Genomic DNA, 26,836 nt, shown 5'->3' with positions numbered 1-26,836 from the left:
CACCTGAAGAGTGTCAAAACAGAGGTGATTCCAAATAAATTTAAGCTTTCATTGTCATATAACAGATCTGCTTTGTTCTGGGTAGGAGGATGGACAGATTCTTCATCCAGAAGAACTAGTAAGACCTTTACAGTATCTCTGCCACAATATGCAGTGCCATGATTTATGGAATGCAATTTTGGCTGAAAGTAAATAAGAAGGAATATAAAACAGGAAAGGTCAACAAGTCAGACCAATATCTCACCTCCAAAAGCAACCCACATCAGCACAAGGTGTAAGAACTCCCTCCTTCCCTTTTGCAGTAAACATGGCAAACTTCTCCATGGGAAAGTTTTTCTTATCCCAAGGAATTAGTAGAGTTTAGATCACTACCAGGTACAAGTACACACTGATGAGCAAGTCACACAGAAAAATATACAAATCTGTGATGAAACTGCAGTGAAAATTAACACACCATTTTCTGGTACACAAAAACATTCTGGTGAAGTCCACCCCTCTGACCAACTGAATCTGCTAAAGCAGTTGGTTAAAAGTGAGATTTCCATCAATATTTGACAACAGAGGTACTTTGGCACCATTTCCTGTTGTTTGAAACAGGGTGAATTCCTCATGATTTTTCACAAGAATAAAGAATTCCTTAAAGAAAATAATAATCCACATCTGGAAGTGCTCAATGCAACAGTGAGCAGTACAGATGGAGAAATCCATAGCCACTATGGGACTAAGAACTGCAAGTTTGCTACATTTTTCTTTAAAGGTACTAGGAATTCCACAGAGAAATTGAGGGCTTAGTACACAGTAGTAGTTTTTAAAAAACTATAGGCTTTCTTATTTACCAATACACAGCAACACTGAATACTCTGACTATATTCTGAAGGACAAGACAAGCAGTGAACTGCATTTATCTAATCAGTGAACTGCTTTAAACACAGTCTTGAAAAGATAAAATTCTATTTCTCTCTGTATTTGATTACATCAATTAGTGTATGTAGCTTTCAAGAAACCATAGCAACACATGTCAGTCAGCTACTATAAGTTATAATCAATAGCTAGAAATAGCAATTACAGAAATGGTTCTTACTTGGCTTTACAGAATTGGCCTATTTCAGTACTGTTTAATTTCCTCAAAATTTATTCTGAACCTCTTCAGTCATTACATCACCACAACATAGATTTTTATTGAATGTCACATGTGTCATGGTAAACTTGTCTTAATGACAAAAGTACAAATTTGGAATAATTTTGACTGATAATACACAAAGGAAAAAATAATCTTTAGAAAATAACATGACCTCCTAACTACCAAAAAATAACCTTCAGAAATCTCAAATACTACAACAATGGCGCCCCATTGAACTAAACACGGGCAAAAATCCTATTGTCCAAGGCACAATAAGAACTCTGGGTAAGACAATAATCCCTTTAATAAAAAAACCTGGTTAATAAGTAAGCTTAAAATCATGAATCAAATTATTTTTTAAATAAAATAGTTGCTCAGTCTTTCAAGGGTAATGACCATTGGCTACTTCAGATTATTCTAGTTAGTTCCAGAAACACCAGCCAGATCCCATTTACAGCAGTAATTTTCTTAGGAAGAAATTAATCATAATTCCTATTAGCCACTCGTGCAGGCTTCAACATGAAGTACTGTTTCCTGCTGCATAAAGTAATAACTTTTCCTGGAGCTCTAGATTCTTATAAAACAGGTATTTGCAGGAAAACTGAGCAATGATGGAAGAAAACTGCCACTGCCAGGAGAAAAGTAAACATTTTTCTAACAAAGTAACTCTTTTCAGGTACATTTTATGAGGAAGTAGCCTTCCCAGGAGCTAGTGGAGGCATAATTTTCACCTCTATAGTTAAGATCATATTTTAAATTTGCACTCAAAGAAATAATTCAATCTCTTACATATGAAAAAACATAACATCCTATCAAAAGTAGAACTTACTCTGAATATAATAATTTTTCCTGAAAAAATAGAGCATCGGGGTTTGGGAGTTTCTTTATTAATTGAAAATCAAAACAAAAAACCCAAGTTCTATGTAAAAGCCAGCACAAAGCGTTAATCTTTGCTGTCCTGAGATCCTAATGGAACAGTTCAGATGCTCTATTTTCTTTATAGAGCTCTAATTAATTTGGAAATCTTATGGGACTTTTTCAATTTTGCTTTCTTTTTTCATTACAAAATGTAACCTACTGTTCTATATGTTTAGTAAAATGTTCTTCCACACCAAGCTCCACTAACAGATGCCGCTTGATATCACCGTCTTAATATTTGTCTAATCTCCCTTTTCCACCCCTTGTCTCTATGAATCACGTTTAAGAATAATCATTAAAATATACCTTCATCACAAATCTTCACGAGACTTCATTTACATCAACAAAAAATTTCCTACACCAAAACCAAAATAACAAACACGACACTGACAAAGGGAAACAATTTATAAACACTCTACCCCTCATCCCTTCACAATTACATAAAAAAAATTCCTCACACACTTACACTGCTCTCTGTCAATGTTCAGTCCACATTTTGCCCATTACCTCTCTCAACTACTGTCCTTATCTCTAATTCCTCAGGCCCACACTGAGCACCACAAAGGACTATGGTGGGTTGACCCTGACAAGCTGCCAGTTGCTCGCCAAGCTGCTCTATCCTTCCTCCTCCTAAACAAAACAGGAAAACATCTTGAAAAAAAGCTCAAGGGGTGGAGATGAGGACAGGTTATTCACTTACCAATTACCATCATGGGCAAAACAGACTTGACTTTTTCAAATTAATGTAATTTATCACCAATTAATCAGAATAGGACCCCTCCACCCGTTCTTACCAGACTCCTTTATTGTGCTCTCTATACTTGTCTTACAGAATTTTAAATACCCTGATTCCTTCCATTACTAAAATTATTAAAATCATTAAAATGATTAAAATTATTAAAATCATTAATAGTTTCATTAGTGTCTTGAAACACCAAAAGAAAAAAAACTTATATATTAAATGCTTGAGGTTTTTATTTTTATTCCACTCCCGCTCCACATTTCACCATGTTTTAGACTTTTTTCATATTTAACCTTATTTTAAATGTCTTACACTTTGAAATACTTGATGCTGAACTAATTAAACTTGTGTATTTTAATCAAAAATTACTGATATATGTTCTCAAATCTTAATTCTACTTTCATGAGTTTCTTTTGTTTGGAAATTTGTTAGAGATTTACTGCCTTTCAATTAGTGGCAAACCCAACACATTTAAGTATTTACATCTATAATAACTGCACAAATAAATTAATTTCGAGGTAAGAAATTTAATTTAAGCAAATCCGCTATTTGAAATCCACAGTGTAATCCTGAAGTGTAAGTCTTTCAACAGGTTTAAAACTATGGTGTAGAGGAAATGACACTACTACTCTGTACTGTTAGGAAAAGATTACAGATATTCCTTTAAAAATAGAAAAGAACAAAACAGGCGAAAGACATTTGCTTTCTTATAAAAGCTAAATAGTAAAAAGAACAAAAGAAGTCCCATTACCCGTGTTGGACTGACTCCAGTAGTGCTAGCAGTCAAGATTTCCTGTTGTGAATCGATAATATTTTTAATCTTCAAATCCAAATCTTGTACAACTTCCTCTACTGCCTGACAGAAAGGATCCCCATTGCTTCGGCCTTTTATCAAATGCATCTTCACTGTTGACAGAATTCGCCCCCCTGCGATTCTGAAAATAGGCACAGGGTCATCTCCACATTAATCTTGGCAACACTTTAGTATACCTATTAATGTTGAACATAGCCAGTCTTCACAGTTAATCAAAGAGAACAGCTTTGATCTTTTAAATCAAACAGCAGTGTAGAAGTATTGTCCAACATAATAGTTTGCTAAAAAATAAAAAAACCCCGAAAATTATAAGGAAAGGTAATGAATTTAGCATTTAATAATACTTAGAGCTGCAACACAAAACTAACTTCTTAAAAGTTCAAAGAGAAGTACATTCTTCAAACCTACAGTTACTGTTTTGCTCATAAACTTTTAAGAGTAAACAACATTTTTCACTCAAACATGCATTCCCATTTAATACCCTATTAAATTTCTGAGTCTTCTGTGCTTTGTGAAGGTGCTTCAAAATTCCAATCTGCTTTCAATTCTATTTAAATAGATAGCAATTAGACCACGTGAACATCACTGTTTGCTATAAAGGCACATTCTGATAATCTCTTTCTTCAGCAAACGTGTCTTAACTAATTAAGACTTTGTGAAAGACAGAATAAACCCTCGAGCTAAAAGCTTAATAATTTTGTCCATTATCTACACAAAACATTAAGTATGCTTTATCATTGCTTGAGTTTGGGCAAAGAAAATAAGGTGTTACAAGAACTACTCAACTCTCCTGCATCAGAATGTACCTCTTCCTAAAAGCTTTTTTTTTTTTTTATTAATTAGGTTTATAATCCAGATCAAAGCAGAAATGCAGCATGTGGACTGTAACCTAACATCAATATAGCTCGGACACCACAGATTTAACCATACCATGGACGGTACAAAACAACTCCATATTTACTCACAGACCTTGAACTCTTGAGTTGCTACTGGCACTTACAATAGAATTTTTAGATACATCTATAATGCTGCAAATCACAGTTCTGTCAAAAACCCGAAGTAATGGCTTTATTACTCCAGGTCACACAGCCAAGAGTGACTTGATAACTTATTTTCAAGTTCCTCTATGCTTACTGCTGTCCTTCACACTCCTGCCGAATTACCCTAAAAGATTACTCTGCAAATTCAAAGAAAGGTATATTCTGAAGATCAATTTTAGAATTCTAGTTGGGAGAACCTCCACCACATGAAACTCTGCATGTCTACGTTCATATAAAATATAAAATAATTGGGCAGAACTAGGTAAGAATAAGAATTGAGTCAGAGGAAAAATAGTTTGTTTATATTGTTTCCAGTTAAAATACATGAAGGGAACTGAGCCAGGGACTTTACTGTTTTGGTTTATTCTGGTTGAACAAGACTCCTGCAAATAACTTAGAAAACCTGAAGTTAACATGAAGCTTTTCTTTTTTTTTTTTTCTTTTTTCTGGGTAAAATCCAAGTATTTCCCCACAATTCTCAGCAATTCCACACTTTTACAGATTAAAGATTATTCAATTCATATCAGATTTGCAGGCTTCATTAAGTAGAAAAAATTACCCTTTGCAGAAATTTAAGCACAATGTAAGTACATGGCCAAAAGAAAAGTTACTATGTCAAGTCTCTCTGTCCACAAGTCAAGACTCATCCAGATCTTAGAAAGGACAGTTTAAAAAAAAAATAAAATAGATGCTGTTGCACCACTGCTCCAAACCCCACAACTCAATTTAACCACAAAAGAATGAAAAGTTCAAAGGGAGGAAAATAAAATCCACTGCAAGCTGTCCAGAGGTAAGAAGAAAGCACTGCTGAAGAAGAGTTGTGTTTCAGAGGTGCACATAGGAATTGTAGCCAAGTCTCTTGATGCTTCTTGCCAAACTGCTCTATTTTCCTCAATCCTAAACTTACACTTTTCAAAATAATATCCTCAAAAGAGAAAAGTATTGTATTAAATGAGGAGTATCTGTTCCATAAATACTGCACCGAACCTAGAACTCCAAGACAAACAAGCAGGTGAAAGGATTGACTGAAATTCCCCATGAAAACTAGATTCAATTCTTTCTGTCTACAGATATATTGACCTTATCTACATCTTATCATTTCCACACATTTAATATATATATATATGTACGTATGCTGGAAGAAAAACTATTATTATACAAGTAGCACTGGGCACCTGCACAGTTAATTAAGATAATCGCTATTCTTCATTTGCCTCACCAGCTGGAAAGGGTCAAACACTACCTTCTTCCATTACACAGTCTAAATTTACACTCTTTTTTTCTTATCCACAACAGCCAGGACTGCCAGGTGGGTGGATGAGGGGAAAGCATGTGATTACACAATTAAAGACTATCTCAGGCTACTTAACTAAGACTTCACTAGCAGCCACTAAATGCTTAGTTTTACAATGTTAAATTAACTTTTTTTTCAATTAAAAAATTCACAAACATTTTAGATCAACTGACAGAAGGAATAACTTCACTTTTTCAGCTTTAACCAGCACTAAAAGAGTAGACATTTCAGGTGGGATTCAGTTCACCTGTCTTGTGAGCTAGAGAAAAACAGATGTCTACATGTAGATAAAATGAATCATATGCTAAAAATGCCTTATTTGAACCAGTGTTTCTAAAGAGAGTTTAAAAAAAAGTACAATGTAAAACTCTACCTGTTAACTAGGCATCAGACAAATCATATCTTCTCTCATTGGTTGCTTCTACTAAAAATATTCTCAGATCTTGTGCCCACTTGAACCCTTCTCACCTTATATCATCTCAGTCCCAGCTGACTATTTCCACCTCCTTTTCCTTAGCAAACCATCTTTTTTTTATGTAGAGGTAACTAATTTATAAGAAACTAAGAGCATGCTTTGTCTATTTGGTTCCTACTGAGATTACACTTAAACAAACTCCTCTCCTTACCAAAAATCTAAATGGCATTGGCAAGAACTCTTCTTACAGAATTGAGGCCTTAGTATGAAAAAATAATATGATGAAGAGTACTTTTATTTATTTTCTAGAAATAGATCTTTTGTGGAAAAGACTAAAGTAGCATAAAGAAGAAAAAAAAGTTGAGGAAAATGGACAATACTCAAAATCTGATAAAAAGCAGAACAGACTCCTCAAGCCTATTCCAAGAACAGAAAAGAATATATAAATATTCTATTACACTAAGGTCAACATTTTAATTCATTCATTTCAACTTCAGCAGAGGTAAAAAATAGATGATAAAGATATAGCTATCTGACTTAGGCAGTAGGAACAAATATCTTACAACAGATCACAAACACCTAGTGATCATGGAGTGGGGTGGAGATCACAGCCTTTTTTCTTTGTTATGGATTTATAAGATGTCTTAGAACCTGATAAAAACTGAACAGTTATCTAATTTTTTTAATTTAGAGCTATAGAAAGAGAGCAGCAGTAATTCCATTCTCAGACACAAAGCAGCAGATGTCAGCTTCATTTACCTGGGTAGAAGAGTGGGACAAAATTTATATAGGAAACAGTACAAAATACAAATGCTCCTAACAGAGCAGGAGCTGTGCCTTTAAGGTAACTCTAATGTGTTTTTTTCTAGTTATGTTATAGGAATAAATTAAGAAAATTAGTAGTTCACGTTAACTTAGATTTCAAAATTTCAACAATAAAATCATATCAGTGAACTTATCTAGATATTGAATACATCTGTAAAATAAAAAATAACTATATCAAAATACTTACAGTGTTTTGATGGAATTTATATAAAAATTCCACCTCAAACAATGGATGCCTGCATTATTACTCTAATTTCTTAAACCCTACAGAAGTTTATATTAGGTGAAGACTCTACCTTAGACCCTTTGGAGTTTTGCAGATCATTAGATCCATGATAAAAACACAGCAAAAAAGAATTCTCTTGCTGTGTATTTTTCCACATTGCTGCTGATAATGATTTTGCTGTATTGGCTAAAATTTCTCTTTTAGTTTGGTGGAAGAAACTGGAGAGACTCTTCATATTCTCCATACCAAGCTAAGTTACTTAAGTCTGGTGATAAAGTTTCTGTAAAACTAAACAAGTATTCTTCCCAGAATAAGATTCTTGATAAGCAGCCATGGAATCTCATGTGAGAAAGTTATAAATGGTAAAGGAGCTCAGGAAATTTGATGCTATTAATTATAATAACATTAATTATATTATACAAAAATAATACTACAAGCACAATAATACTACAAGCATCACAATGCTTAGGGAAATATGTAGAAATATTGGTAGACCAGTTTGGCTCAAACAGTGAACTGATGACAGTTTGAATGCAAAAGGGCTTCACACAGGATGGTGAAGAAGGGATGGGTTACAAACTATCTAGAAACATTGCCTGGGCATCTAGGTTTGTTGTCAGGAAAATCAAAGTTCAGCTGGAGCTGAGAATCACAAGGAATGTTAAAGGAGCTTCACCTACTGAACAAAGACAATGAGGAACCTTTGCTGAAAGGCACAGTCCAACAGTGTGGACACAGATGAAATTGAGGGACTGTCTGCTTTCTTTGCCTCAGTCTTCACCAAGATGGTCTCCCAGGCTCCTGGTTAGAGAACACTTTCAGAAAAGAATTGTCAGCAGTGGATAAAGATCAAATCAGACTTCACTTGCCAGTACTGAGTACATACAAGCACACAGAACCAAATGGATTGCATTCAAGAATATTAATAGAACTGGCAAATGCACCCATCAGACCACTCTATACCATCTCTGAAAAGTCATGGTGACCAGGGGAGGTCCATGACAAAGAGAGAAGTAAATCACTGCAAGAAAAAAAAGACAGTCTGGTTGGATGGACAATTAGATAAGGAAAAAACTGGTTAGATGATCGAGCTCAGAAAGTAGTAAACATGTTGCACTTTATCTGGAGGCCAGTAAAAATGGAGTACCATAGGGGCCAATCGTGAAACCTGCTTTTTTCTGTTGTCTTTGGTAGTGACTCAGTGATAAAAATACATGCTTATGAAGTTTGCAGATGATACCAAATTGGATGGAACTGTCGATATGCTTGAGGGTAGAGCTGCCACGCAAAGATACCTAAACAGACAAAAGGAACGGGCTGACAGGAACCATACAAAATTTAACAACACATGCAAAGTCTTGGAAAGGAATAATCCCTTGCAATGATACAGGCTGGGGAGCAGCTCTATGTAAAAGAACCTGGGAGTCTTGGTGCATGTTCAGCAAGCTAGCCCTGAGCCAGGAGTATGCCTTGGCAGCAAAGAAGGCCTACAGTATCCTTGGCTGCATTAACAGTAGCGTAGCCAGTAGTCTGAGGAATGTGATTATCCCTCTCTAATCAGCACTCGTTGGACCAAATTTAGAATACTGCATCCAGTTCTGGGCCCCCAGTCCAGGAAAGACACTGATAAACTGGAGTGAGTTCAGCAGTGGGCTGCCAAGATGGTCAGGGAGACATGCCCTGTGAGAAGCAGCTAAGGGAACAGCTTGTTCAGTCTGGAGAAGAGAAGGCTCTGAGAGGATTTACTGACAGCTTTCCAATAACTACAAGGTGGCAACCAAGAAGACAGAGGCAGCCTCCTCATGTTGACAGTTAGTGAAAAGAGACAATAGACATAAATTGAAACAAGAGAGGTCCCAACTTTATATAAGAAAGAAAACCCACAACTTTTCACCATGAAGACACAAGCAGTGGAACAGGTTGCCAAGAGGGAGATTGAAAACCTCCAAGGATGGAGTCTGCACAAAGCCCGACTGAATAAAGCCCTGATTAACCTGAGCTGACCCCATAATTAACCCTGGTTTGAGTGGGATGTTGGACCAAAAACTTCCCGATGTTCCTTCCAACCTGAATTACTCTATGATTCTAAGTTTAAGGAATCCTATATACAATGTTTTGCATTCACTCACACAACTTTCCAGTAACTTTAGACCACAAAACTTCAGTGCTGCGTGAAAGCTGTCCAATTAACTCAAACATTCAGCACAAGCCCAGATAAAGTACAATATGCTGTCTTTCCCAAAATACTGCATCTCCAGATGCAGTCACAGTTTCACAAAGGCAACATACAAGAAATAGTATTTTTCTCTGTCAAGGGAAAGCTGAATGCACTAATCCACATGATCAAGGTGAGCTGTATAACTGCTACAACCGGCTGCAGGAGGCTGCTCAGGGACCCGAAATGCAAACCCGCTCCGAAGCTCCGCTGTTACTCCAATGGGTTGAGTGAAACAACACGGAGAGCTCGAACGAGCTCCGATGTGAGCTGGGCGATGGTGACACCCAGTGGTCACTGCCTGCACCGAGGGCAGGGCCCAACTCCTAGGAGAAGATGTGCTGCCAATCTCCCAACTTTCCTACTCCACAAAACCAGTATATATATGTATATGCACACCTCCCCTATATGAACCATCAAGTGCAGCAACCAATACGACAAAAGACTTCCCATCGTTCAGTTTTAAGTCACACTTTTACCGAGCTTGAAAAAAGTCATTCCAGAAATATATTAAGTTCTTTTGGCCTTAAAGAAAAGAATTTCCAGAATGATTAATTAGTACTGCATTTTTTCATTCACACCAACAAGAATTTTCAGACCCTAAGGTGTATAATAGTCATCCACTTCACTGACAAATACATTGTTGATATGTTCCTTGACAAGAAGCAGGCACAAAAAAGAACATCCAAGCTCTCCATTTACTGTATAAACATTGTCCAAGTCTTATATGTACAGTATCTATAAACAGTTTTAGCATTACAAGTTTTATAGCATCCTCAAATGTTAAGGAATGTTCATGTTACTGATTCTTGAAAGATTAGCGATTTCTTCTAATCTTAAGCATCTGGAGAACAAGGAGAGGCAAACTTGAACTATTTCAGCATGCCAGAGATTTGTGAGAATGTTTGTTCTGCTCAGTGAATACACCTTGAAACTGCCAAAGTTCATTCTATCTTTCCATATCTCCTGCTATCAGGAGTGCCACAGTTAAAACAAATCATCATAGTTTCATTAAATTTCTTCTCTGTTTGACAGATTTTCCTTCCCTCATCTCATCTACTGTTCACTTTCTTAGCTGAATGATGGGGAGACGAGAAACACATTTTTTTAATTCTCCACAGATTAGGAGTTACTTGGTTGCACAATATCTCCCACTATGTTCAAGATATCCTTAAGCAAATCCCACCAGTGTCCAGCATCTTCAGTTTGGTTTCCAGATTTCCAAAGCAAAGGACTTGATTGAAGTAGATGAAGAAAACATTTTTCAGCATGTGTCCCACCATGTCCCAGCACGTTTTTAGCTACTTTGTAAATTGTGCAGGTACAAGTTTCATAAGATCTCCACTGTATCAAGACGAAACTGAAATAACAGACCTCCAATCACTAAGTAAACAACCAAAAATACTTCAGTTTTCTAGTGACGTAGCAAATACAGACACCTGGTTATCGCAGGTTTGCTAATCTCTGCATCAGAGAAACAGCAGCGCAGCAGACAGGTTGTCCAGTTTGCTCCTGGGTTTCTCAGCAGGCTTCTAAAGACAAAGCAATAGAAACTTCTGTTGCATTGCTGCTTTTTTAACTCTGCTCTTTAGTTTGCAGGAGTTTTACAAATCTCTTGTGTAAAACCGCATCCTCTGAAATTCACAACAACTGCCATATCACAGGCAGGACACACAGACAGTCTTCCTTTATGTGACATACCAAAGACTTAAAAACATCTTTTTGTTGACCAGTGCTGTCACCCTCACTGTTTCTAAGCTGCATATACTAGATCTATAATATTGGAGAACATGAGCATAGTAATGAAGATTCTTTCAAAGACAGCTAACTGGTTGGTATATTTCTATAAGCACCGAGTTACTATATAGATACATATATAAAGACAATATTAGTATTTTACGTTTTGAGGTTATAAGGTCCATAGAGAGAGATACTAGAAACACCACAGTACCATCAGCTTCCACTCAGGGAGACCACCAGTGATACCTGTATGTATTCTCTCAACTTAATGAGCACACCGGAATCTGAATTTAACAAGTTTTATATCCCAGAATAAATGGGACAGCAGGTACAGCATGGAAAGCTACAGAATAAATATCTCAATGCCAAAAAGAATTTCCAAGCTCTAAAGAATTCATGCAATTAGAAACTGATAATTCCCAGCAACTATACCACTCTGATTTTTGTCACATGTAAACATCCTCCCCTTTAAATAGAGGGATAATTAACAAGATGTAGCATTTTATGTTATATTTTTCTGAACTGTGTATACCTGATAATGTGGTCTTTCCATTGTGAAAAGTAAGTTCATGCACATAAATGTTTTTCCATTTCTCATTTTTTAGTCAATGTACAGTGTTAGATAGGATTTAAATAAAGAAAAAAGCATATAGTATACGTTGAGCTAAGAGTTTTCTTTAATCACCAGCACAGACAGTACAACTTTGGCACCCAGAATGTTGAAAGAACAAAGAAGTAGAATAAAAAAGTAAGAAAAAAACTGCAAAACAACTTCAGAAATACTTCTGCTTCCAGATTCAACGTAAACTGAACAGAAACTTAAATAACGCTTATGGTTTTGCTTATAACATCTTGTTTTCTGCTGTGAGGATTAGATTCAATTCAAACTAAAAAAAGAGTCTTTAGTATCAAGGACAGAACTATTACAGCTGATTTGCTAAAGTTTTGTATGGAAAAATTACTGATTGTAAATTTAAAAAATTACTAATTTCTATAAAGCTTAAGAAAATAGTTCTTCTGTCTGTAGCAATGCCAGCACTTATCAATTCAAATTCCTGTGTTACATTTCCACTTCTCTAATTAATCACACATTTATAAGCCTACCCAAAAGACTAAATTCAGTTCTTCAAAAACATTCAAAATCAGCTACTCCATCAGAGCCTTCCTAAGAAATAATTCATATGCTTCACTTATGTAGCTAAAATAAAGAAAAAAAGAAAGGCTAAATAACCAACATTGTCATTTTTTGCAGCAATAAAGACTCCTTTACACAAGAGTAAAAAGAATTAAATGACAAAAAGGAGGTCATTAACTATCAAGAAGTAAAGCGCATGTCAGTTTATGTACTTACCAGACTCACAAGATAGAAATCTTTGTAAGCTCATTTACAACTAGGGAACTAACCAATTCACCATACATACATAGATTTGACAAAAATTTAATACCAAAAAAACTCTTTGAAAAGCCATAATTTTACCCCAATTGTTTTTCAATTAGTTATATTTTAAAACAAGGTTTAATTTTCACTTACTCTGAATTATTAAATAAGTACATTATTTGATTTTCTTTTGTTCCTTCTTGTTGGAACACATGCACAAGAATAAGAGGTGCTCAACAAGACAAAAATATAACAAAAAATCTATTACCTGGGATTTAAGATTTCACCAACAATTTCTTGCAGCTTGTCAATAAAAGTAACAAAGTTGGAGAGCCCCTTTACATGGGCTCTTAAAGGATCATATAAAGAAGATGCACAGTCTCTTCCTCCAAGTTCTATGGTTCGGATAAAAGATGTTGCCATCTATTAGGAGAAATATTCAGAAATATGAAACTGTAGACATACATGAACTGTGCACAGGTTGAAGTGGGCCTCTCCCACAGTTTTCCAAACAGTGTATAACAGCTGGCTGATAGCAGAAATAATTTATCTGAAATCAATAGAACGCCTCAATGAAAAGTTTTGGACATCTCACCACAAATATTTGCAAGATCAATACTTAAATAGTTCAGTATTATTAAAAAAAGAAAATATAAGCCAAAGTTAAAATGACCCAGTGAATCTGATATTTATATTAGCCCTTTGAAAGCGTAGAAAAAAACTTATTAAAACAGGGTATAGAACTCTTGCTATTGATGCTCTTTAAACACTCATGCTGGCCTCAGAAAAACTACTCTTATATTGAAGGCTGTCTATGACCCAAGAACAATTTTAAGATAAACATGTAAAAGTTGACTTCAGTATTATACCTATTTTCAGAGATGCAAATCATGTATATTCAAATCTTATGAAAAATGATGACAAGGCTTCTATCATTCTTAAAGTTCTATATATTTTTATATGCTACAAAACAATGAAAACAAGAGATGTGTCAAAAGCAGTATACCTTGGAGTACAACCCCTGAAATCTTAAGGTAACAGTCAGAACAAAAATCCTAGCAGTTGTTGAGAAAAGTGAAAGTAAAGATAATCCAATACACTTGACACACATTCAGTAATATTAATTCCACATATAAGTTTTAATTTCAGACTCCGGAGCTAAATCATAAAGATCTTAGGACTGGAAAGAGTAAAACTGGAATTACTCCAGCAAAGAAAGTAAACCTGCCAGTATTCCTGTCTTTGTACTAAAGATTTCCTGTGGATCAAGTACACAGTTCATAGGACCTTGCCTTCCCAAGGGAAAATATTCTAGGTTTGAAAGATTTCTACAAGACAAATGCCAGAAAAGAAGACTTCTTTACATGGTAGAGAAGTTTTCCCTCTGGTAACTGTGAAGAAGAGGTAGTAAATCCTGTCCCAACACATACAGGCTTCTTACAATGTTAACAGAGTATTAGGAGCTAAAATAATTAATACTGGAACCAAGATTTCACAAATTTTCTGTATTCATTAAACAACAAAAATTAAGAATGCAGCTGCTTCAGTGCCTGCTACATACCCCTATTGTTTTATCCTTGTCTGCACTAAGACTACTCTGCTGCAAAATTTAATGATTATTTTGAATATGAGGGACTACAGTGGTTCTTTGGAGAAAAAAATTCTTATTTACCCTATCTGAACTACTTTTTAGATGGCTCTGTGCTGACTATAACTACTGCAAGGATAAATGCACCTTACATACCAGACTAGATTCTTTAGCAACAAGCCTCTGGGAGCACTGTATGTTTATGCTGTAGCTTTCTAAATTCCTATACAAGGGCATTGAGAAAGACTACGAAACTGTCTGAAGGGGTTTTTTTCTAGTTCTCTGCCTTTGAGAGTAAAAATGAGCAGAAATGTCCCATATCAATCTCATCTCAAAGACTATTTCAAGACTGATTAAGCTACAAGTGACTAGAAAGCATTACTCTCCCCAAATTCTGAGTCAAATCTGAAAAAAAATGCAATACTACACTTACAAACTTCGGCCTCTGTTCTAGTCTACATTTCAAAGGAGGGATTTTGTCACCAGATTGCTCTAAGAAAAAGAAATTTCTTCATAGAAATATTTCAGGTTCCAGATGTCTAAACTTTGACAAACATGCATAAAAATGCTGGTTTACTATTTAACCAAAACACCTACAGCACTTCAAAACTGAAACACATTGTAATGCATTATTAGTAGCTTGGTTTGGTTAATGTTAATACTGCATTCTGATATTTATTAAACTAAATCTCATTGCTGTATTGAGCTTGTATGATCAGGTTTTGGTAGGCAGGTGGTACAAGGGTGGCTGCTGTGAGAAGCTGCTAGAAGTTTTCCCTATATATGATAGAGCCACTGCCAGCCAGCTCCAAGACAGACTGAGCCCACCAGCAACAGCTCCTGGGAAAACCAAAACCAAAACTGCACAACAGCAGCCAAAGAGAGGAGGCTGTGACCCCTCTAGAAGGCCAGTGCTGCAGCAGGCTCCTGGCAGGACCTGTGGATCCATGCAGAGAGGAGCCCATGCTGGAGCAGGTTTGCTGGCAGGACTTGTGATCCTGTAGGGGTCCCATGCTGGAGCAGTTTGTCCCTAAAGGACCGCATCCCATGGAATGGACCCACACTGGAGCAGTCTACAGAGAACTGCAGCCCACAGGAAGGAGAAGTTTGCAGAGAACTGTCTCCTAAGGGAGGGACATGGTGGAGCAGGAAAAGTCTGAGGAGTCCTATCCCTACACAGGAAGTTCACTGACTCTGACAGGAGTTTCATTTGACACACATACCAGGAAAATGGACATTTTCTTCTCCTGTGAGGCATGTTTCAGGTTAGTGAAGGCTTCTCTACCAAGTCCTCTGTCAGGAACATTTAGAATGTGAGCCAATGCCAGATCATCCTTAGAATTCACCAACAGGTTTAAATATGAACAGACAGACTTCTTTGCCAGGATTGATGCCTGTATAAGAAAACAAATTGGTCACCCCACTGCTAAATTATGTTCCATTTTATTTTAAAGCTAATTAGACATGTACTGATATGATTTCTGGAAGAGTAAGAAATTCACCTTGCATAATTCCAAAATGCTACTTTATTTGTGAGGACTCTGGAAGCCTTGATGAAAAGCAAACATGGCAAATAATCAAGAATTACACATCCTATTCTTGAATATTCACAAAATATTTGAGAGTCGGATCTCTAGTTATTAAAATTGGTTATAAATTTCTAGTTAAAAATGTCTTCACATATATACCTTTTCTATCCCAAGGCAAACATTAAACTAACTAAGAATTTGTCATTAACTTCAAATAGACTAAGATTTTAAACTACTTGCCAGCTCTGCAAGTGATTTTTCTCTTGACTTCCAGGGGATTTCAATCAAAGAAACTCCACTGACTGAGTTTGGACAAAAAATTGTGACCCAGCCTGACCCACATAACCAAAATATAACATTGTAATTGCTAATACTGCAGCAATGTTCTGGACCCTGTAAGAATAACAGGACAAATTCTGTCCCAGGACAGAAGAATTTGCAGTTTTGCTACAAGTAAAGATCAAAAAAAGGCCATTAATAGAGGAAAGTACAATGAGAAAACTTATATCTCCTATGGAATGTCTTCTTATTCAACAGAATGTATACAACAAAAATGCAGACAGTATCAAAACCTAACATGTATGTGTGCCAGCCTGCAAAGACAGACCTAAGAGAATATAAAAAAGCAAAGAATATTTTTACTGCACAAGTCAGAGCAGCAAGAAAGCCATTATGTTAGTGGTACAAGTGCTATTTAGGTGAGAGTTCAGAAAATATTTTCTTGTTCAGAAATATTTTGAGTTATACTGAAATATTGATTTGAAATTGCCACTTATGGGAAAAGCAAGTTTGGAAATGAGTAAAGCTAGAGCATTTCAAGCATTGTTATATAGCATTCAGAAGTTCTTATTTTGGTGGTTGAAAGGGTAAAAGGAAAGAACCCAGTACTCCTAGAGAGTCCTCAATTCCTCTACAGGACAGCCAAACTTTGTTTGCTTTGCTACAGTTGCCTCTACAGTGGTTATTTAGATTTCTTCTGTATGTAAGGGAGTATGAGTTAACAAAATGAAATCAAAGAAGTTTACTTCATTTTGCAGCATTGGGAAAATCATTTAACGCTTACTCAAGACAATGTCTGAGTGATGCTGTACGTGTAGAAAAATTTATTCCCTGGTGTTTCAATGCAGATTAAGTCTACATTAGGTGCCTGCAACAAAAGGACTGTCTCCCAGACATAAATTTCAGCACATAGCCCCGTACACACCTACAATGCACTCAAATCATACAGAGTTTGAATACACAGGTTCTATATTTTTTAAACCAGTCACATTTGAATACCAAAATTGAAAAAGGAAACGATGCTATATTTTAACTTTTCAATACAAACAGAACATTACAACAGACAGGAATAATTTTTACCTTCACATTCTCCTGGCCCTGTCTGTCAACTTGTGTAGAAGGAGTAGGAAGAACAGAACCATTATTTTCTTGCACATTAGTTATACCAGAAATGAATTCCAACAATTGAACCTTTAATAAAAAGATCAGAATAAACTTCAATATGAAGATGACTAGAAAGCAAAAGTGGTTTTAAAACCTGGTGTAAACCTACGTCTCTGCCAGTTTGGTCATGCTTGAGGTTAACACAGCCCTTACAACCTACTTTTGGTTTTAGTCTTTAAAAGTACAACCTATGTTTTGGAGAATATTTAATATCTTATGCCAAGTTTAGGAAGAGCTCATTAACCCACTCAAGTTCTCTGTCTTTCTCGTGAAAACAGTGAGGGAAAAAACACATAAAAAAACCCCAAACAAACAAAAGACCTGCAACAAACTGCAACAGAGCTGTGACTGAGTGGTTGAAGTGGAACCTCTTTTGGATTCTGAAAAAATTAACATGGAACTAAACATAAATCAAAGTTTTTGCTTAAAGAGAATAGTATTTTCAAAATGGGAATAATTAAAAATATAATGGTTGCATATCAACATATGTCCAAAACTCCACGGCACGTGTTAATTACTAAGATTTATTCCAGTTTTACCAAGTTTCTACAGTTAATTTTTCATTTCCACTTATGGCAAGGAGCAATATATTCATAGAAGAGTTGTGGGGCTCACCCATCCAGCAGGACAAAAGGAAGAAATAATTTTTGAGTAAATTTAAAATCTCTTTAAAATATCTAATAATTTAAACTCAAGTGCTTGCCCTATAGAAACACTAAGTAACTTTTATGAATAACTCAGAGATCCTGTGTATAATTAAAAGTGTCATAAATCCACAGAACCAAAAATATGCCAAAACAACATCAGAGATCAAACAAACATAATACTTACAGGAGCTATGCTTTCATCTTCAGGTAAAAGTCCAAGACTATAGCACTTCTGACATATGTCTACTAGATCTAACATATTGCTTTTTGCTAAGAAGGTGTGATAGGCTTTTTTTACATCAGCATAATTTTCAGGTTCTTTCATGTTTTCATATGATAATCCCAGTTTGTCATGTAACAAATAGTTCCAAGTTTCCAGCACATCACTAAGTGATACTGTGAAGTCTCCATGGTGCTAATAGAAAACAAAAAAAAGCAAAAAATATTGTTTCATATTCAGCATAGCTTTAAAAAATAAATTTAAAACAAGTTGCATATATATTTTTGAAAAAACTATTATCATCTAAGTTTATAATAAACAAATTCTTACTTATAGTTGAAGTTCTTCCAGTGCTTTGCATCTACAGTTGAACTTTGTTATACGCAGTATTTGTTCCTGATCTTTAAAATACCAGATATGTATATTGGTCTTTACTCATAAGAAAAGACACTGAATGTTATAGGACTACTTCTTGCCTAAAAGTTATTTATTTGCAGAAATAGTTTTCAGCATGGCAGGTATTTACTTCCCAAAGGCAGTAAACACTGCTTCCGGCAGTAATCTAGGAAAATGTGTCAAAAAAACTGAGTGTTTTTTTTCCTGTGTTAGTACAGCTATACTTTAGCATAACATTGTTGCTAGATCCTTCTAATAAATACATTAAAGCAATGCACACCCATCTGTTACTAGCACCACAACTAACGTTAACTATACAGCATAGACCACACTCATATCCAGCTTCTGGCCCAGTCTCCCTGTCTCAAGTGCCCCTCTGCCTTCTCTTCCAACTCCTTGCTCTTACCACCTTCTCTTTCACAACTAGACTCCTCATTTTTGCCCACACACTGCTCTTTGATCTATGTACCAGGCCCCACTTCCTGCTGCTAAACTTTTTCACCCAAGCTCCTCTCATTCGAGTTAGACCTCATATTTATGTGCAATAAGTAATTTTGCAATTGTAGCAAATTTTCCAGTTTTCATCAAAGAAACAGAGTCCACGCTACTGGTGTCTAAAGCATTCCCCAACACATGGCAGTAAAAAAAAGCTGCCATGTAATTCATTGTGTAACAGAATATAAATGCCCTGCAACCCAGTAACAAGCCTTGCTTTGCTATGCCCATAATGGCAGATAGTGCCTGTCTAATTAAACCCGGAACGGTTTAATTCTCTTTCATGACATTTTCACATTAAGCAAATTAATTACCTATAAACACCATTAGCAAGGGAACATAACACTAAACACAAAAATATGAGAAAGACCAGTAATTTAAGTCAATCCAACACAAATGACGCCTCCTTAGGGTTCTAGCATATTTAGCACAACTTTCTCAACAGATCTGGTTAAATACATGATTCCAAAATCCTGAAAGTCAATTATTTTGATATTGTCTAGGAAAAAAACTAGGAGTGAAAATGAGAGTACTCATACATATTACTTTCAGAGCACTTTTTGCCTTCTAATTTGTGCATGGGTTATGATAAATCAACTCTATGAACTTACATGCTATTCCACATATCACCAGAATATCAAAATGTCATATATGTTTTCTGAAAAGCACTTGACTTGCATTTCAGCCTCTCGAAAAATTAAACATGTAATCATATAATAATCCAATTTAAACAGATCAAAACAGAAGTAGATTGGGAAAAAAAATGTTTTCTCACTTTGTTTTGAAACAAAATCCTCCAGAAGTACTAAGTTAAAGTACTACTTCATATGGTATCTAATAAATCAAAACCTTTCCCCACCAGATCAAGGGCTCACAGAGATTAACAAAGTTTATATTAGTGCTGCAAAAATATTTTAAATCCAAATAAAATTGCATTTCAGACACTAACCTTCGTGATCAGGTGTTCACTGTGATGCTGTATTCTATTACTTACACAGTCCATTGGTCAAGTATCTGGTTTTAAAATTAATTAAAGAAATAATGTACTGTTTTGCAGTAAGCATATGTCAGCTGGCTCTTAGCTTAAGGAATTTCAAAAAGCCCCATGCTTTCATTCCATTATAGCCATGGTAAGTATTTTGTTTCATATGCATAGAACCAATAATATATTATTGGTTCCATTCACTTCACTTCCAGATAGAGTCATATGCTAAGTTTCCTTGGACTCTTATATTAGAATATCTGAAATCCAGTAGCAACATTACATGCCTAAAGACACCATTTTTTAGTATTTTTGTAGGTATTGCAAGTTTTCTAGGGCTAACTACATAGAAAATCAACTTTTTTCACTTTACTTTTACAGAAAATTGCTTTAAAAAACAGAAAGTTGTGTACTTCAGCAATAACGTTGTCTCCCACCTTCCACAAACATATGATCACTAGCCTTTTTTGGAATATGTGTGTAAAAGACTGCTGTGCTTACCCATCACCCACGTTTTCTCTAGTTCTATTATTTTTAGGCATGCTCCTAGACTGCAGTATTGTTTCTGGCTTTGTCCTTGAGTTTCTGTGAGATTCTGCAGTCTTGTCACCTCCAGTCCTACTAAGCCTTTGTTGCTTGCATACACTCTCACACAGAGAAGTTCCCAAACAGTGGTATAAAAAGCTCATTGAAGTAGTATAAAGCAGCATTTTGACTAAATATCCTATAACAGTAAATGTTGACATTGCCGTGCAGAGATTTAGAAACTGGTTCATGTAAACACAAGTGTATGGACATCTGATAGTTGTTATATTGCAATCTGCAGAAGCAGTGAAGGTATAGGCCGATATCCCGAGCTTACAGGAATTACAGCATTACTTGGCATGGGTACCGAAGACCTTTTTTTTGTTTTGGGGGGAAGGGGTGGGGTGTGGACAGCAGGGGGTGTCAAAGGAAAAAGCACCAGGGTCAAAGAGAGTAGAGGTCTTCTCTGTTTAAGGAGAACTAGAGAGTTACTGTATGTACGGGTCAATAGAACAGCAGTTGCAACAACAGAATCATGAAACAGGTAAAGCAAATATTGTAGTCATCCAGCCAACAAAACAGTAATTTCTGAAGTCAACAATATCAATTACAGTGGTAATAAAAACACATGACCAAAAATTTAGAACCCTCTTGGCTAGAAACAAACAAAACAAAACAAAAACCCACACATACCACATTCATGCTCCCCCCTCTACCCCTCAAAACAAACACCTGTAATACTACAGAGGAGAGAGGTGGGAGGGAGAAGGAGACAAGTCCTATTGATAAGTTGGGGAAGATGCCTCAATATTTAAGTAAGCAAGAGTTTTTTGACACAGTTAAAACAACTCCAGCCGTTAAGCAACACAAAAATACAAGAAACAATAACTTAAGTATTTATGATTTGGTTACAGAGGTTATGGGAAACTACAGTAGAAGAGTCTCGGTAAATCATTTGCTTTTAAAAAAAAATCCAATTAAATATTTATTACTGCAACCTTTTTTCTGAAGAAGAGCCTGCCCCTTGTAGAGGTGATTACTCAGCACTGGTGAGACCACATTCAAGTACTGTGACCAGTTCTGGGCTCCTCAGCACAAGAGAGACACACTGACAATACTGGAGGGAGTCCAACAAAGCTCAGTTAATCATCCACAAAGACGATTAAGGGACAGGAGCATCTCAGGTATGAGGAAAGGCTGAGAAAGCTGGGGCTGTTTAGGCTGGAGAAAAGAATGCTCATGAAGGATCTCCTCAATGCATATAAATTTCTGAAGGGAGGGTGCAAAGAGGATGGCGTCAGGCTTTCTTAAGGTGTCCAGTGGTAGGACCAGAAGTGATGGGCACAAACTGAAGCACACACGGGTTCCCTATGAACATCAGGAAATGCTTTTTTACTTTGAAGTATTGGCACAGGTTGCTCAGGGAGGCTATGGAGTCTCCATCCTCAGAGACATTTGAAAGACATCTGGGCAACTGAAAGCCCTGGGCAACTGGCATTGCCAGGTTGTCCTGTTTGAGGGAGGTTGGATAAGCTGACTTCAGAGGTCCCTTCCAACTTCAACCATTCTGTGATTCTGTGAAAAATTAATCATACTGAAGAACAGCCAAGACAATGTCTCTTGGTAGCATCATTACAATATGTTACAAGCAACATATTATATTGCTTCCAGGTTGGTAGGAGAGTCTCATTACCAAAAGGGAGACAGATACAACAGTTTAAGGGACTAACACTGTAAACCAACTCTGCATTTTTCTTCATTTGCCATCATGGAAACAGGACAATTTGGGAAAATCACTTCAAGAAATACAAGATACTGAGCAGAACATAACATTCTTCAGTCAGTATACAAAATGCACTCACAGAAGCACAGAGTAGAACCAAACCACACACCAAAACTGCTTCTGTACAGACCAGAAATATACAAACACTAAGGGAAAATATATTTCTAAAATTAACATTAAAGAACTTTTTCTGTCAGTATGACAGCTCTAGTGCTAGAAGAGATTTACAACACCTATAAGAGTAGTCTGAGAATTTAAACTCACAGTTTCAGGAAAAACAATTGTTTTATACATTTTGGTTTTCCCCACTACTACCTAAAACAACCATGGTCTGAAAATGACAAGCTAATTATTTGACCTAATAACCTATCTTCTACCCCTTCTGATCCACAAGTGCAAATACACTCAAAACAATTAGCCTCAACTGAACTTCATCTTGAAAACTGTTATTTCTATTTCTAACCTTAAGAAAGGTTCTTCCCTTGAAAGTGTTCCTAGATTTTAGATCTGTACTAACAAATCTAGGTAAAAGGTATTCGCTTTCTCTACAGACCTTATGCCACTTGTCTTTATGCCATATGGCCACGACTGTGGTACAAAACAAAGTATTTTCAGAGGAATTCAAAGCATAGATTTTCTTTTTTCTTTCATCTCTGTTACTTGATCAGTGTTTATCAGACTGTTTGCTACCCTCATTCTGGTGAAATTTAAGACTAATAGATTATGAAACTTTTAAAATTTCCAGGAGTTCTTCAAAAAGCTTTGTTATTTTTCATTTCTCCTGCAGATAGAGATAACAGTTAAAACATCAAATTGATTAAAATTGTCCAGTCTCATAAAGAAAATAGGGTTTTTTGCTGCTTGTGGTAGGTTGGATTTTTGGTTTGGTTTTGTTTTTTTTTCCATTAGAGCCAGTCAATAGCCTATTAGCACAATTATTTTTATTGCAGTAATTGACTTTATTATTACAATAGATGTCCATCCTACAGGTGTTACACCAATAATAAAAAAATACTTTATTTAAATCAGAGACCTAACAAGGAACATGCCTACAGCTGTAATGCTTTACATCTAAGTTTGAAGTTTCAGTGCTGAACAAAATAAAACAGACACATTTTAATCTAACACTATGAACATATACCCACCTGAAGAAACTGAACTTCAGAGGCAGCACGTGCAAATGCTAAAATAGTTTTAATTCACACATACGGTTTATACATACCAATAATTTGTCTTATTAGACCAACTAATCAGAAAAACCAAATCAGGTTCTTAACATTTGGTTTTTCTTCAGAGCTGAAGTAGAAGCTACATATTTTAAAATTCAATTACTTGAAAATAACTGCTATAATTTTTGTTAGATCATCTCTGAAAGAAAACATACTTTTGGAAAAGAGGAATCTTCACTGGAGGAAAAAGGAAATAATTGAACAAACTAGTTATCTCTAGTAGAAGGGAAAAACTTACTGTAAGCTGTTAGGAAACAAGGAGTAACAAACCATAAAAATATCATCTTTTTCATGTCTGTGTTTTTTGGCATCCAACAGAACACATTTTAATTCTCAGAGTTGGTTTTGGAAAAGTGTTTGTAGTTTTCCCTTAGAATCACAACAAACATGACAAACAGTGATTGCCTCCATAGGTAATTAGTTTTCCAGGAGTTCATTTTGATGCACACATGCTAATCTTCCGATTTTACCTACACAAGTATTGCGAGGACATCAGGCCCCTGGTTGGAATATCTTACATTTTATGGAGTACTAATACAGAATCTTGGGATTCTAATGTTTTTTGCTGTGACATTTATTACATTGGGAATGAATTGTCTAGTTTTATACTTAATGTTTAGACAAGACATACCCCCAGTCTGCACATTCTAGACTACAAAGTTTTTTCTGGTGATGAACTCATTTACACTAAAAAGTGGTTCTGGAAATAGTTCCTGGGAGATATAATCTTCTTCCAGCACAAGTGGCAATTTTTTTTCAATAATATGTTGCAACTAGGCATACACAGATTGAAGAAGGTTTTCTGTTTGTTTGGGTTTTTTATTGGTTTGGAGATTTGACTTTGGTGTGGTTTTGTCATTTGTGCTGTGTTTGTTGATTTGGTATGTTTGTTTTGGTTTTTCAGATTAAAGATTTGTACTCCATATTTGATTTACTTTGCAACATCTGGGTAAGTCTTCCAACAACGGACTTATTATTTTCATCAATAATTAGGTTCACTGATCCCAAAAGATATCTTTAGGTTATGAAAACGAATATTGCAACAGTTCTTATTAGATTAAACACGTGCAAAGGTCTGATTGTATATTGCAACTGTATCTAAGTTTCAGATGACTGCTAATGCCCAATCACCCTGCTTTAACAAGCCACAGTGCCTCTTTCAGAGGCACCTCAGGGTTACACCTCCCCTTCATCATTTGACAGACACCTCTTGTACAGATGCAAAGAAAGCCATATAATTCCTACTGGTACAGGGTGCACACTCACAACTTATATGTCTATATAGGTCTTCTTCATCTGATGAGTGTCAGGAAAAATGGCAGCTAAAAATGGACTGTTGCAAGCACAACTCATGCAGACTATACCAAATCAGTTTTATACTGATATTCTCATGTCATTCCAAAGAAGTTTTGGAGTACTCAGAAAAAAGATGTGTCCCAAATGCCATAGTTCTCCCACTCCGATCTACAGCACAAAAGAAACATGGAAATTTTGATGGAAATAAACAGAAGTTACATGATCAGCAAAAATATGTTAATGTTTAATATTAAATTCTGGAGCTCAAATATACACTTAACGCACTTCCATCCTCCCATCTGTCTTGCAGTTCTTTTTCCTAAGTCCTGATTCAATAATCATATTAATTTTAGTGCCTTGCTGCATCTGACCCTCAGATGCACCCTGTTTTAACAAAGAGCAATGAAGTGACCAAAAGTGCCATTTCATGTTGGTGCCTAAGCAGTAAGTGAACGAAGTTTAAGTATCAAGAACATACTGAAAAGAATGCTAACCTGTTTATTGACTTCAGCCATGGACAGTTGCAATGCCATCAGCATGCAGTCTGCTCCACATACCGTAGTCCTTTCAGAGTTTGAAAACAAACGCCATTGCCTTCTGAAACACTTGACCAAGTTTAAAATCTTTTGCTGGAAAGTAATCATTGTCTAGAGTAGAAAACAGAGATAATCAAGAGAAAAATGAATATAACTATGCCAGAAGTATATGCATGACTTCGCCTTCCAATAAGCTGCGCAAATCCTGTTGTATCTTCTTAGAGATCAAGTTCCTTCAAGAAACTCTTTCCACTTAACCAGATTTGCCTCACTGTGACAAAGCAACTGTGAAGATAAGGGGTTAAAAGTATGTCACGCCTTCATGAAGATCCCTTAATTTCCTTGTACATTATACCAACATAAAAGAATGTTATCACAAATATGACAGTCTTTTTGTCTCCAAAAGCAGTCTCAGAGTGTCTCCTGTAGTTTCTGCATTCACTATACATTCAGATCAGGGTATATGAGCATGTTTGAAACCTGGAAAAAGAGATTTAGTATTTCTAAGACTTACTAACTAAGACAACTCTAAATACTTTTGTTACCTATGTAGTCTTTCTTTATTTTTTTTTTAATTCTGTAAGTCTTTATCTCCCCTATTTCCTCTGACAATAATTGGACTACTCCATGCTTTGATCTTTTTCACCTTCTTGCATTTGTCAAGACATAGGTACTAGACACTGTAGTAAAAATTTGCCTTTAAATCTGTTCTCTTCTGAAACAAAGTTCCCTAACACCACAGTGATAGTAGAGGAGCAATACCCATACTGCTTAGTTCCAGAACACAAAACCAATTGTTTGCTTTATTTCACCTACCTAAGGCAGAGCTCACATTGCGTTTGTTTTTTGGTGATTGGCACGACTGGAAAACGGGATGAAGCATGTGCGAGGGGCAGGGAAAGCAGGAGACATCAGACAACAAGCAAGACTGCAACAGCAACTACACCTTCTCACTCTCCAAAACCTCTGAAGAGGACAACCTACTTTATTGTTTTTCCACTGACATGAAGTCACATGGGGGCCACAGAGTTCTGAAACCTGGGCAGCTGCAAGTCAGCGTGGGACAGATTAAAACCTCTCCGGAGGCTTTTCCCTTTCTCCCTGCTCCGAGAGGTTTCCAAGGGCCAATACCTGCCACTCCGAGCAAACTCCCGGGCAAACAGCCCGAACAAGCCAAAAACCCTGCGGAGCAACCCCTAACCCCTGAGAGCCGGCATTGGCATCACCAGCACCGAAAAAGCTCCCGCTGCGCCCTCCCCAGGGAGCCCCTTCCCCTTCCCACGGTCCCGCCCCGGGAACAGCCACGACCCCCGCGCCGCTCCTGGAGCGCCTTTACCCCCGAGCCCGGGCCGGCCGGGGCGCTCCCGCTCTGCCGGCGGCGCTTCCAGCGGGAAGTGCGGCCGCTCCCGGGGCCCCGCGGGCTCCGTTCAAATCCGCCGC

At 36.5% G+C, this 26,836-nt stretch overlaps 1 protein-coding gene across 5 annotated transcripts in view; it reads right to left on the bottom strand.

Moving 5' to 3' along the window:
- The window catches only part of PARPBP (PARP1 binding protein), a 41,799-nt gene extending 15,000 nt beyond the window's left edge, over positions 1-26,799 (bottom strand). For 2 of the 5 annotated variants that reach the window (XM_027661487.1, XM_027661478.1), the window contains exons 1-8: positions 26,733-26,799; positions 25,355-25,507; positions 18,119-18,349; positions 17,204-17,314; positions 15,539-15,709; positions 12,996-13,150; positions 3,532-3,715; positions 4-182 (exon numbers count right to left, since the gene is read on the bottom strand). In XM_027661487.1, coding sequence (XP_027517288.1) covers positions 4-182; positions 3,532-3,715; positions 12,996-13,150; positions 15,539-15,709; positions 17,204-17,314; positions 18,119-18,349; positions 25,355-25,504 — 1,181 coding nt within the window. In that variant the 5' untranslated portion in view covers positions 25,505-25,507; positions 26,733-26,799. Of the gene's footprint in view, positions 1-3; positions 183-2,545; positions 2,669-3,531; positions 3,716-12,995; positions 13,151-14,748; positions 14,860-15,538; positions 15,710-17,203; positions 17,315-18,118; positions 18,350-25,354; positions 25,508-26,732 lie in introns of those variants that run through there. The other 3 variants (XR_003530636.1, XR_003530639.1, XM_027661505.1) reach the window with 3 other exon arrangements.
- Between the last annotated feature and the right edge of the window lie 37 nt (positions 26,800-26,836).

Source organism: Corapipo altera, unplaced genomic scaffold (assembly GCF_003945725.1).
Source record: "Corapipo altera isolate COAL_440 unplaced genomic scaffold, ASM394572v1 1, whole genome shotgun sequence".
Classification (NCBI taxonomy): Eukaryota; Metazoa; Chordata; class Aves; order Passeriformes; family Pipridae; genus Corapipo; species Corapipo altera.
Note: the sequence above shows the minus strand (reverse complement) of the source record. Positions and strands in the feature narration are given on the sequence as shown.